The 13,454-nt window shown below is 34.5% G+C and overlaps 2 protein-coding genes across 4 annotated transcripts; one reads left to right on the top strand and one right to left on the bottom strand.

Annotated features, from left to right (window-relative positions):
* Positions 1-3,073: 3,073 nt before the first annotated feature.
* LOC110693139 (kinesin-like protein KIN-14N) lies at positions 3,074-10,179 on the top strand. 2 transcript variants are annotated; one of them, XM_021870258.1, is made up of 17 exons: positions 3,074-3,219; positions 3,779-4,078; positions 4,735-4,879; positions 4,979-5,088; positions 5,170-5,289; positions 5,392-5,595; positions 6,384-6,593; positions 6,687-6,761; positions 7,039-7,185; positions 7,260-7,398; positions 7,511-7,620; positions 8,157-8,318; positions 8,451-8,656; positions 8,912-8,993; positions 9,100-9,204; positions 9,297-9,401; positions 9,658-10,179. In XM_021870258.1, the coding sequence occupies exons 2-17, from the start codon at positions 3,803-3,805 to the stop codon at positions 9,835-9,837; spliced, it is 2,376 nt and encodes a 791-aa protein (XP_021725950.1). In that variant the 5' UTR covers positions 3,074-3,219; positions 3,779-3,802; the 3' UTR covers positions 9,838-10,179. The 2 variants fall into 2 exon arrangements, with proteins under 2 accessions (XP_021725950.1, XP_021725949.1); XM_021870257.1 differs by having other exon boundaries at positions 6,684-6,761.
* Positions 10,180-10,200: 21 nt separating this feature from the next.
* Positions 10,201-12,253, bottom strand: LOC110693140 (photosynthetic NDH subunit of lumenal location 3, chloroplastic-like). Of its 2 annotated transcripts, none has more exons than XM_021870259.1 (3): positions 11,732-12,253; positions 10,576-10,862; positions 10,201-10,450 (listed from the first exon to the last, which is right to left on the bottom strand). In XM_021870259.1, exons 1-3 carry the CDS (start codon positions 12,012-12,014, stop codon positions 10,325-10,327), a joined length of 696 nt encoding a protein of 231 aa, XP_021725951.1. In that variant the 5' UTR covers positions 12,015-12,253; the 3' UTR covers positions 10,201-10,324. The 2 variants fall into 2 exon arrangements, with proteins under 2 accessions (XP_021725951.1, XP_021725952.1); XM_021870260.1 differs by having other exon boundaries at positions 10,201-10,423; positions 11,732-12,205.
* Between the last annotated feature and the right edge of the window lie 1,201 nt (positions 12,254-13,454).

Here is a 13,454-nt window from a genome sequence, read left to right as displayed (position 1 = left end):
CTGAAATATATGTAACAAAAGGTCTGTATTTTCTGTGAATAACACCAAGAATCTGAAGAGCATCTTCAATGGAGTTTCAGAAGCTTAAAGGCTACTTTAATGGAGGAACATGACACCCTTACCCTTTGTGGTTGATCTTGCCCTTTTTTTTCTCTTCTTTATCTTAGGGTTTTCGTTTTATTCGGCGGTGGAACCGCCGAAAATGGTGGTATTGGTGGGGGATGGGTGAGGATGAAAGCTCGAGCTCCTTTAATGGAGCTTGATGTGAGAAAAGGAGGAAGAAGAAGAATAGCATGTTAATTACAAATGAATGTTGCACGGCGTGAATTAATAGAATGCTTCACATTTTTTAGTGGAAATCACAGTCAGCAAATAAAATAATATAAAATGCTTTTTCCAATGCAAATAATAACGAAATTGCGACTAGAGATACACCCCTTACATAAGTACTCCGTATGTTTTTATTTAAAAAAGATTACAATAAGGGCTCGTTTGGTTCACCTAAGGGAAAGGGAATGACTTAAAGAAAGGGAAAGGAGAGGAATTGAATGCAACTCCCTTTGTTTTACAAAGTTGTTTGTTTTACAAAACAAAAGGAAACAACTTTAAAAAAAAATAAAAAAAATACACCACCACACAACCACCAGTCCACCACTTCTTCACTTCTCTTTCCCTCTTTCTCCAGCAGCCCTCTGAAGACCCCAACCATCCAACCACCCCACCGCCTCCCCTAGCCGCCCTTTTGCCACCCTTCCGCTGGTTGTTCTAAGGGGAGGGGGAGGGTTTTTTAGGGTTATGTGTGGTGGGGGGGGTTTCCGGGGAGGGGAGACATTATCAGGGTGAGGGGAGGGGTGGCGGCGAAGGTCGGAGTAGGGGCGATGAACTTCCGTGAGGTGCGGCCGGTTGTTCCGGTGGAGGGGAGGGTTTTTTTAGGGTTATGCGTGGGTGGGGGAGGATTTTCGGGTAGGAGGAGGGGCGGCGAGGGTCGGGGGAGAGTTGACGAGCATCCGGCGAGGTGAAGTAAGTTCCGGCGAGGTGAAGTGAGGTCCGACGAGGTGCATGCAGTTGATAGGGTATGGTGGTGGACTGGTGGTAGGGGAATGGGAATGCAAAAGGTAGGGGGGTGGGGAATGGGTTTAGGAGATTTTTGGGTAAACCCAAAAATAAAACGGGGGAATAGGAATGACAAATAAGTGAAAACAAACACTAACAAAGTGAATCATTCCCATTCCCTTTCCCCATTCCAGCGAACCAAACGACCCCTAAATGATATTCCAAAACCCCCAATGTACTTTGATATACTATGAGCAGACCACTTAGCCTGTCTCTTTCTTGTTTATTTATTTTTTATTACTCTCGAAGGTGATCTAATTAAGTTAGACTGTATAAATCCATTAAATCCATTCCAACCTATTCCAAGAAGTTCAACCAAACAATTTTAACTCCCTTAAGAGTAAGAAATTGTCAAATTATATGAAGTACTTACATATAAATTATTGATTATGCTGTATAATATGCTGTACAAAATGGATTATTGGACTACATATTTTTTTGTTTGTAAGGAGTAATTGAAAGTACAGTACAAATAAATACAGATAAGTACTTAAAAACACGCGTAAATCAGTGTGTTTTTGTCATGATTTCCTAAATTTAAACAATTTTCTAGAGTGTATTTAATGCTTATGTGTAGCCCTAAAAGCTATGTATACCATTTTCCTTAATTTTTATATATTAAAGTTTAAATTAAATATTTTTGAAATCACAAAAATAAATAACATTAATAAATTACTTCGTATGAAATCGAGGAAATGTTTAATGAACATTCTTCTGGTCAGCGGGGCGCTATGGGGATAAGTTTGAATTAGCAGGGTTATTATAGGCAACAAATAATTTGATCGAATCTAAGCATAGAGCCAAATAGACTGCACAATTGCATGTACCACATAAATATCCTACCTCAAATTTATCACAAAAATCACTCCCCTTAAAATTGGAAAATTGACTTGGAGTAAACAATTTTCATCCATTTTATTAAAGTTGTATTGTAACACTTATTATTATATAGAGTTTTTTTAAAAAGATGTATTTGGTAAAAGTTATTCCTGTAAATTTTACGAGGCTAAGACATATTAATTCATTTACTTTTATGAAATACACTTTAATTTAAGCTTGTTTGACTTAAGATAAACTTAATATATATGAAGGATATGTATGTCATTTCACTACTAAAGTAATGCTCTTGTGCATTATAAGTTCTACATATGATTTGAGACAACTACATACAATAGTGGTAAAAATATCACTAGTCGGGCTAGTCCATGACATGCATAACACGATATAATATCAAAAGCACGACATGACATGGACATAGGGTAAGCACAACATGATGTGCTGCACATGTTAGGTCTATGTCAACTTTTTTGGAGAACGGAGGAGCACAAACACGACACAACACCGATATGATTCAAAACAACACCGTACGGTGAAATAAGTAAAATTTGGTTTACGCACTAAAACACATCACAACACAACGACATTGATCTTGGAATGTGCTTGTGCTCAAGTTCTCGCCCTTGCTCTGAGTTTGATAATTAAGATGTCACTCCTTTGAAATTTCAACACGACATATAACGAGTACTCAACTAAAATTTAACCTAGCCAAACCCAAAGCACACGACCTTGACACATGCCACATAATGACACATCTCACATCCAATTTTACAAATTGGTACATTACACCATCTATTATTTCTAATTACACAAAACAAATCTAATACGTGGAGTGAATTTTTTTAGCTAATCATCAATGTGGAGTGAATTTGAAAAAGGAGGATAGAACAAGACTTGAGTACGGAAATAGTATAAAAAATAATAAAATAGTACAAAAATACAAAATGTTTAGCAATTTTATAATTTAAAAAACTTTAGGATGAGATGATCACTCTTGTAGTGTACTGCTCACATAAGCAAGCAACGGTTGCGATTCACATGATTGCTTTGATTACAATCTTTGACCCCACACCAACATAAAAATAGTAAAATCACTACTCGATTTTTTATTTTTTCAAAAAAATAATTTATTTTTAGTTTCTAAAAATTTAATTTTAAGTTTCTCTGTCTTCCTAAAAGTTCAAACTTCACTCTGTCTTTCTCTCTCTACTTCTTCTTCTTGGCTTCCTCTGCAAATCCCACTTCTCCCTGACTCAAACCCTTATCTTTGTAAGTTCCATTTTTGTTTATTTCTTTTAAAGTTTTTCTCTTTTACTTATTTTGGAAATTCTTAGTAATTATTATTATGATTTATGAATATTAATGTGTCCCATTTTCTGCTTTTTTTCTTAGCTCATTTTATGTAAATTTCATTGCATTTTCCTGAGTTTTTGTTTTACTGTTTGTTTTAAATATATGAAACATTCAACTGAATTAATTATAATGAAAATGAGACTAGGTTTATTTCTTAATTTAAAAATAGTTCATTATCAATAGTCGTTGAGGGGTTAAATACTTAAATCTATATTATTATTAAAGCAATGGTCTCTAATTTAATTTTGTTTGTTTTAATAATTCAAAAAATTGAATTATTCAAAATAATGTCTAAATTATAGAGAATGGGGTTCAATCTATGGTAAAGTTATAATTTTTTGTGTTTAAATTAACTGAAAAATTGAAAATTTCAAAACTTGGCTAAAATATTGATAATGGGTTGTCTTATATTATTTAATTAACCTGAAAGCAACAATATTATGCAATTTTTTAATGAATTGGAGTTTTTGAATAGAAATGTATAGGTGGTAGATAGTATATGATGATGAAACTTCAGAATCAGTTTAACGGTGTTGGGATTGAGAGTTTGGAGCAGAGGAGAAGAGATAGTATGGTGGGACCTAGATCAAATGGCACCATTCGGCCCCGGCAATCGTTTTCCAATGGCCGCCGGGAATCGTTTGCAGCTAGCGCCCCGCCGAGTGCTCCCGGCAGCAATTCTGGTTCGGATGTTGGTGCCCTTGATTTTAACAAGGAAGATGTCGAGGTCTTGTTGAATGAGAGGATGAGAACCAAGAACAAGTTCAATTATAAGGTACTGTAGTATTTAAAAAATTGAAGAAATTAGGATTTATTGATTATTTTTTCAAGTGTTTTGTGTTTTGATTTAGTTTATCTGTGTAATCACTGTATTGCAATTAAGTGTTTGGTTAAGGTTTGAAAAGGGGGAACAGGTATGTGGGGTTCACTCAATTTCAAATTTCCAAAAAATTTGCTAGGATTTATGAGGTTTTCCTATGTTTTAAACTTTTTTTATAAAATTATAATATGAAATTAATTTATGTACCTTAGATTTACAGTTTATGGTTTAGGTAAGAAAATAAATTAAGAAAAGAAATTACAAGCTTGTGGGGTTCACCCAAATTTAAATTTTCAAATGGATTTGTTGAATTTATTTCTGTTTTTCTTATGGTTACACTACGTTTATCTTACTTGGTGTTATGTTATTTAAGTACTGTAATCTTTTGGCTATGGTAAAAAAAAGAAAACAAATTTGTGGGTTGTTTTTCAGATTTGAATATTTGTTTAAAATCTGGAATTTATGGGGCTGTGGCTATGTATAGTTGATGATTTTTTTGTACAAGTAAATTTCTTCTTTTTTTGTTTGGTCTTGTTCATCATTCTCGTGCAGCCGTGTTGTTAATGAATTTTATTCTAATATATTTTTTTGGTGAAATTGGATTACTTTAGGAGAGATGTGAACAAATGTTGGATTACATAAAAAGACTTCGGCTTTGTATCAGATGGTTCCAAGAGGTTGAAGGAGGGTATCTCTTAGAGCAAGATAATCTCAGGGAAATGCTGCAATCAGCTGAGATAAAATGCTCAGAGATGGGTATGATTGATTAGACATTGTATTAAATTATTGGGTTTGGTATAGATTTTGGAAGGCGAACAAATTATCTGATAAGAGTTGGATGTTTTACCATTTTAGAGATGCTGATGGAAAACAAAGAGGAAGAATTGAATGCAATTATCATGGAGTTGAGAAAGAACTACAATTTGTTGCAGGATAAATGTGCAAAAGAGGAATCAGATAAGATGGTGAGCCCAAATTCAAATCAGCCAATGTCAAATTACGTTGCGTTTCTTTGTGATTGTATTAAAGTTGATCACCATGATTAGGCTTTGATGGATGACTTGTCAAGGGATAAAGAGGCTAGGATTGCTGCAGAAAGATTGCAAACTTGTTTGTCCGAAGACCTTGAAAAAGTTCGTCAAGAACAGCAAACTTCCAATCAAAAGGTAAGCTGACAAATGGGGTGATTCATTGTGCTGCTATTTCTTCTTTTGGATAGTCAACTGAAACAAGATGGTTGTTTTTCTGCGTCTGTATGTTGTGTGCAGATAGCTTCACTCAACGACATGTACAAGAGATTACAGGAATACAATACTAGTTTGCAGCAGTATAACAGCAAGCTTCAAACGGAACTTTCTACGGCCAATGAGACCTTGAAACGTGTTGAGAGTGAGAAAGCTGCTGTAGCCGAAACCCTCAGCACGTTGAGGGGACAGTACAGCTCATTACAGGAGCAGTTGACTTCATCCAAGGTGAGTAAAGATACATGTTTCTGCTACTTATTCATTTCTAAGATCAGATAACGTTGTGCTCTATCCATATCGAAGCTATAGAAATTATGGTATTATAATCTACTATACTTCAGTCATTGACATATTTCAGTTGGAGTTCTGGCTTACTTCATATTGGCCCCTATATCCCTTTGATATAACATTATCCCCATATTTTTGTGTCCTCGGAGGCAAGAATAATGCCAGAATACTGCTTTCTTTTGTATGCAAAACTCTTAGACTGAAGATGACATTCTTATTATATTCTTGAAGCTTTATCTTTAGGATTCAATATTTTGCTGGGAACATGATTTAAACAATGGTTTGCCTCATTAAGTCATTTGTCAAATGCATGACTTGCTCTTCAGGGGCTCTAGCATTAAGGGGCTCACTGAATTGTCTTGAATTTATTATTATAACATAAGTATAATTGTTATAAATAGATTTGGTCTTACATTCTTAAATTATCACCTGAATATACTGTATTGACGTGCTGAGCTCTGGGTGGGATACTTATGTTTTGCTGACATAATTTAAAGATACACCTTTGGTTGTCTGTTCAACACTGAGTGATTGAGTGTAGATGGCAAGCATTCTGATGGTAAACCTGTCCATACGGAAGAAATTGTAGGATTGTTTGTTCCTCTATGTTTCAAAAATCACGTAGAGCTACTATTAACGTGCATAGATCTCCTAAAGCTCAGGGAGTCTTGATGTAATGTCATATTGTAGAGGTGACTCATTTGCACTTGCATGGATCATGTTAATAGGCATATCAAGAAGAGGCTGTCAAGCAAAAAGAGGCTTTAATTAATGAGGTGGGATGTCTAAGGACAGAGCTACAACAGGTTAGAGATGATCGTGATCGCCAATTATCACAAGTACAGACTTTGACAGATGAACTAAGCAAGTACAAAGACTTCACTGGCAGATCTGTTTCCGAGTTGGATTGCCTCACAGAGAAATCAAATGAATTAGAGGTCTATCATGCTAACACTTTGGCAGTTTGGCCACTTGCGAAATGCATCCCCCTCTCTGAGTTCTCACACTTTTATACTAATGTTTCCTAGCAGGCCAAGTGTTCGACGCAGAGTGACCTAGTCAGAACCTTACAAGATCAGTTAGCAGCTGCGCACAAAAAATTGCAGGTGATTAATCGCACTTTTTCTCTTCATCCAGTTCCATTGTAATCTGCTCTTGATGATACAATTGAATGATATGGCACTACTCGATAAAACAAGTGGATGATATGGCACTGCTCACAGTAATCTGATTTAACGTTATCATTTACATTTTGTCTATGTACTCTATCCTTACTCCCTGTGCAAAATTTCTGTATTCCCCCCTTTAAAAATTATGCTCTTTTGAGAGGGTACAGGAGGTCAAAATTATTTTTATTGAATGAATACTTTTTTGTGGCTTCAGATGAGTGATCTGTCTGCAACGGAGACAAGAAAGCAATATGAAGAGCAAAACATGATTATCTGTGATTTGCGGAATCGGTTGGAGGATGCGGAGGTGAAACTTGTCGAGGGAGAGAAATTGCGTAAAAAGTTGCACAATACTATATTGGTACAACCCATTTCATGAACAATTTTGCTGCCATTGTCAAAATGCAGGATCACTTATATCATTTTTATTTGCAGGAACTCAAGGGGAACATTCGTGTTTTTTGCCGAGTAAGGCCTTTATTACCTGATGAAGGTTCTAATACTGATACTAAAGTCATTGGTTTCCCCACCGCTACGGAAGCCTTGGGACGGGGAGTTGACTTGTTGCAAAATGGTATATTGAAGAATTATCTACAAAGTGTTCTTTTATGGTCTAATTGTTTTTCTTTGGTACCTAGACTAGATCCTGAATCATTTGTGCTTCTTGCTTTTACTTTTGTACGTAGGGCAAAAGCATTCCTTCATGTTTGATAAGGTATTTGTCCCTGATGCTTCTCAACAAGATGTATTTGTGGAGATCTCACAGCTTGTTCAGAGTGCACTTGATGGCTATAAGGTGAATATATACCTCTTATATCTACGATATATTTGATGTTCAAAGTCTTCCTTTGCTAAGATAAAATATTCTTGGTACCTCCTTTGTTCTTAAATATTAGTCCACAATAATTTGATGGTCTTTTTTAAGGTATTGAATTGAAATTCCACCTCTATCCTTTCACGAATTTTATATCTCCACTACGCCAATCTTGTCTCTTTAGAATCCTTAGTTAATTGTGTCATTACCACTTACCAGTAGTATCAATAAGTTCAAAGTAAAACTTATGAATACTGAAAAGTGGCTTTCTATTGGGATGGTGCAATGGCATTATGGCATTGTTTCCTAGTATATAGGAAGAGGATAGTTCTGATTGATTCCACAAAGATTTACAGTTGTCCGTGCTCCTATTTCAATGTTAACAAAATCTGTATTCTGGAATCCTTGTACCATGCACAATGGCTTCTCTCATGTTACTTCAATTTGCGATTTTGGAAATTTGTTAAATTATACTGAACTATATACTTGTGATATCCTTTTATTACTTCTAATTTCAGGTATGCATTTTTGCCTACGGTCAAACTGGCTCAGGCAAAACATTTACCATGATGGGTAATCCTGGAAACCCAGATAGAAAGGGATTGATTCCTCGATCATTAGAGCAGATATTTGAAACAAGACAGTCATTGAAAGCGCAAGGCTGGAAATATGATTTGCAGGTGAATAATGAATCTCTCTGCTACATCTATGCTTGACATCATTATTTTTTTCCACAAAGTAGGCATAAAGGTGAAGTACTGTCATTTTTGGATCACCAAGATGTATTCCTTATTTTACTCTTCTCATTGTAGGTGTCCATGTTGGAAATCTATAATGAAACCATCCGTGATTTGTTGTCTCCACATAAATCAAACTCATTTGATAATGGCACTCCTGGAAAACAATACACTATCAAACATGATGCAAATGGCAACACACACGTCTCTGATCTTACCCTAGTTGATGTTCGAAGCTCTAAAGAAGTTGCATATTTGTTGGATAAGGCTGCCCAAAGCAGGTAACTATCTTTTTTATGCTAAATCAGTGCATAATTATTTTACCATAAGCATTTTATTTCTCCTCTTCCACAATGCTTTACTGTAATTAAAAACGGAAGAAGTGAAAAAAATGTGTTACGAAAGTGAGGAGTACAAAGTTTTTCATCTTACCTACCCTAAAAAAAAATGTCAAAAGCTTTTTATGAAGTTTCACTCTCATTGTCGTGGAGAATGGTTTGAAGTTTTTGAGCTATATTGTATGTGGTTTCTTGCAGGTCAGTGGGCAAGACGCTGATGAATGAACAATCATCACGTAGTCACTTTGTTTTCACGTTACGTATCTCTGGTGTCAATGAGGTATTTAAGATTTTACAATAGCCCAAATTTTATCATATTGTTGAAGTGTTTAGCAGATTTACAGATTAAGATCTTTATTAATTGTGCACTTTCTTAATTTCCTTAGAGCACTGAGCAACAAGTACAAGGTGTACTTAACTTGATTGACCTTGCCGGAAGTGAACGTCTTTCAAAGAGTGGGTCTACTGGAGATCGATTGAAGGAAACTCAGGTATTGCATTACTTTCTTATTTGGAATTGAAGTTATTGATTCATACTTGGTTTGCATCTCAAAACAATATGGTTTTATTCTCTATTTATCAGGCCATTAATAAAAGCTTATCCTCTCTAAGTGATGTCATATTCGCTTTGGCAAAAAGGGAAGATCATGTGCCATTTAGAAACTCCAAACTGACTTATCTCCTACAGGTATGTGTTCTGTATCTTTTGTCACATAAAACATAGGTAGTGTAATATACCGATACTATATTATTTGTTAGATTGAATGCCAAAATGCGACAAGGAATGTTGAATGTAGTTGGGATGCAAAGATGTTGCTTAAGTTTAAATTCTTGTACGAATAAGGCATTCAGTAATGATTATGATGATTGAATATTTTTGTCTAATACGTAGTATAAATTCAATGAATGGTGTTTTGATTATCATTTGCTCAATTGTGGAATAGCCTTGCCTTGGTGGGGACTCGAAGACCTTGATGTTTGTTAACATCTCTCCTGAAAACTCCTCGTTGGGAGAGTCGTTGTGTTCGCTCCGATTTGCAGCCCGAGTTAATGCTTGTGAGATTGGAATTCCCCGGCGACAAACCAATATGCGGTCCTCAGATTCTCGTCTGAGCTATGGTTAATCTTCTGATCAAGATCAGCTTTGTTTCCTGTGATACAGCAGGTTGTGCATTTTGTATTTTGCGTTGCTAATCTTCACCCTCTGAAGCATAAAATAAAGACTAGAAGAGCAGGGAAGAACAAGGAAAGAAACATCAATCGATAATTCTAACTTAGGTGAGAAATGATTTTGTATAGTAGTTAGTATAAATGGAAATGTTGAATATGTAATTTCTGAAATTGGGCTTCTGCTCAGTTGGATGTATTAATCATCTTTTTAAACGTTACACTGAGGTTGATGTTTATTTTTTCTCCTCATGTGTATTTATAATTTTAATACTTATGTGAATCTGTTTGTATTTTTACTCGAACCACGGATAAATATATATCAGTGATCTCTATCTTGCTTAGTACTTGTATGATCGTGTCTTTGTTCTGTTCATTTCTCGGAAATTACTTGTACAATTACAGGACAAAGAAGAATGGAAGAAAAGTATCTGCAGAGTTGAGTTATGCAAATCTATCCATCACCTCTTGCAGGATGACTGTTGTGTCGTCGTAAGTAGATCGTGTTTGAGCAAGGTCCTTCAGTTTTATAGCTTCTTGAATCTGCCAACATATTGATGAATCATAAATCTGTAATTAGAATAAAATTGACAGTTGAGTTATGATTCTGTTTGGTTGGATGTGTTGCTGTGTTTAAATCATTTTCACCAAACCAAACTAAGCATTTATCTTGATGTTTAATCTATGTTGTTTACCTTTTCGAAATTGTTGAAGAGTCGGTTTGCAAGATCTGTGAGAGGCTGTTTATCATCAACAGGTGCAGCAGAGATGACCTTGTCGAAATCATAGTACATGAAAGTGCCCTTAAGACGGAGGTACTTTCGGACGTAGTTCAAAGTATCTTGGCCTATTAAATCTCCCAAAGCCATGAGATCAAAGGCATATTTCCCAAGCCTATATGCACTTCCTTTTGTTCCAATGTTAGCCATGTAGAGTCCCTTCTTCAGAAATGACCTTGTTCCTGTTTCCTCATTGGCGATTTCTGCAATAATGCACAACCAAGTTGGTTTTGATTAAACCCGACAAATAAGCCAATACATTCTTTTGTGTAAAGAAGACGGGACACATCTATTACATTGTCACAACTCCTCTTAATCATGATGACACGATTTTATATGACAGAAACTTTAAATTAGTTTAGCCCGTTATATTATATGCTCATCACTAAGTGACATTTTGGAAAATTTAAGCCCAAACTACTTTTCAGAAAATGTGACATTTTTCATCAAATATACGAAGCATTAAAATAATATATGTGACTAATAATTCATGATATAAAAAAATAAAAAAGAAATTTGAACAATCGAATCTAGTTCGGAACTTCACTAGCTACATCTAAATCGACATTGATAAAATACAAGCTGCAATGAACCTGCTTGAAACTGGCTTAAATTGACATATTTTTTTTCTTAGTCACTATCATATACAGCTTGAACTCACCATATAATTATTGATTTATGTTCTTAGCTGAATTGTTTGAATTTCTGAGTCTATTTGACGTCAATTTTTAATTAAACCAAATAATCAACTAGTCATATTTTTATATATTTTGATTAGGTACTAATTAGTCATTGTCTAAGAAGATCATGATTCTGCTTCTTAAACAAATGTTTAGCTCTTCTTAAAAAACATTATCTTGGATTATGTCTTAGCTGAATTTCAAATTCTTTACATTTGTACATAGCTTATATGGGGCTAAGTAAGTCATAGCCAATCATCGAAATTTGATAAATATATAATCCAATCTCGAGTCTTTATTTTAAAATTTCTCACTATACAGTCAGAATACTTTCACATGTCCCTAAATATAAACAATATAGAAAATGAACAATCTTAAAGGCCAATACTTACTATTTTCGGCCGGACGTAATCCGGGAAGAGGGTAATCGAGCCACAACCGATTTTCTTCCTCAGCCAAAGAAGCATTATTAGTACCAAGTTGTGTAAAAAGAGCAATAGAAGCAATGCTAATAACAGACCTTCTTGAAGTATTTTGATGAAAATCCTCTATTTTTTTGGCATGACAAATTATGTTGCATGATTTTTTAGTAGGTGCCCTTAAATTGTAGGGAACGTTAGGAATGGCTGCTGGTAAACTTTCTGTGATACCATATAAGTTTCCCAATTGAGCCATGAGGTTTGAGGATTTTTTAGTAGTGTATGAAGATTAGATGAAGTGGATGTAATTCAATCATCTTTGGACATTATTTTTTTCAAGTTTGTGAAGTTTTGGATGAGTTATTGTGTATTATTGACCACCCAAATTGATATACTTATTGAGGGTAGCTTAGTAAATTTCTTTTCAATATTTCATTTTTTTCTTTTCAAATTAATGGGTTATTTTATTTTTAACACAGGAAAATGTATTTAAAGGTATGGTGATTATAATAAAAGCATTGTTTTGTGGTAGTCTCTATAAAATTTGGAGCTAACTGTGATGGGTTCGGAATTTGAGAGAAATTTAATAACACTATTAGACTTCCGATGTATAGGGGTAAAAAAAAAAAGATATATATGATGTACGAATCTCATGTATTGGAACAAAACTGATGACTAATCGAATCGGGGCTAAACTCATCTTAACTCCCAATTCTCAAATTAAACCTAATATATTAAAATGGAATTTACTGGATAGCTTAATTGTAAATTATTGTATCATTTCATAAGTCAAACAATCACCATCTCATCTAAAGTCTTCTTATGACGCTACATCTTAAACGCTTACACGTAAAGGGCATTGCTCATCATCAGCTTGTAGCATTTAGATATTGTCATCAAGGTTAATCATAAAAATAGCCAATTAAATTATTAATTAATTGATTATGAAAAGTAGCCTTATATTTTAAATACCCTTTTTCTAGTGCTGACAACTGAAACCTATAAAACACAAAATCACTCACAAAATTAAAGCTTAAAGTAAACAAATGGTAGCAAACATAATAGATTATTTATTAATTTAGGATACTTCCCATTCATTTGGTCATTTGGAAAAATGGATTAGTGATGTAAAACACTAATTATGTCAGTGGAGAAAAAAATAATGGTCACATCAAATTTCCAAATGTAGAGATTACTTATGCATTAACTACTTAGTTGATGTATTTGACAAATGATTAGAGTTTGATTACCTGACAAAGTTTTATAATATGAAAAAAGCCATGAATGAGTTTAATTTTACACTATAGTTTTGGTACACTTTAGGTAAATGTCATTGTAGCCTTTGTAGGTAAATAATACGAAGCACATGCATATGATCATTAAGTGTGTTAAGTTTGGTCGGATCCAAAATTGTAGGTTCCTAGCTAATTTAATCCAGCTTCGACGATTAGAGATTAATTATCTACACTTAAAAAAAAAAAAAAAAAAAAACTCCGATATTTTGAATTCGAAAGATGAATCAATCCGTTAAAAAATTGTGGTATGAATGTAGAGGTAGATTATATTTTACTATGGCTAATTTGATAATGTAGCAAAGAAGATGGGAGTAAAGGCCTTGCTAACCTTTTTGATGATGAGGGAGTGACTAATGAGTAGTGATAGAACAAAGTCTACTACAAGAGGGGGTGAATTGTAG

This window comes from Chenopodium quinoa, unplaced genomic scaffold, assembly GCF_001683475.1.
Source record: "Chenopodium quinoa cultivar QQ74 unplaced genomic scaffold, ASM168347v1, whole genome shotgun sequence".
NCBI classification, from domain to species: domain Eukaryota; kingdom Viridiplantae; phylum Streptophyta; class Magnoliopsida; order Caryophyllales; family Amaranthaceae; genus Chenopodium; species Chenopodium quinoa.
This window is presented reverse-complemented; position numbering and strand designations above follow the sequence as displayed.

Coding starts and splice junctions, on each gene's coding strand:
- LOC110693139 (XM_021870257.1), top strand. CDS start 3,803: ATGATGATGAAACTTCAGAATCAGTTTAACGGTGTTGGGATTGAGAGT. Junction 4,880..4,978: donor GATAAAATGCTCAGAGATGG/GTATGATTGATT, acceptor TTACCATTTTAG/AGATGCTGATGGAAAACAAA. Junction 8,657..8,911: donor GATAAGGCTGCCCAAAGCAG/GTAACTATCTTT, acceptor GGTTTCTTGCAG/GTCAGTGGGCAAGACGCTGA.
- LOC110693140 (XM_021870259.1), bottom strand. CDS start 12,014: ATGGCTCAATTGGGAAACTTATATGGTATCACAGAAAGTTTACCAGCA. Junction 10,863..11,731: donor ATTACGTCCGGCCGAAAATA/GTAAGTATTGGC, acceptor GCATTATTGCAG/AAATCGCCAATGAGGAAACA. Junction 10,451..10,575: donor TCTTCAACAATTTCGAAAAG/GTAAACAACATA, acceptor TTCTAATTACAG/ATTTATGATTCATCAATATG.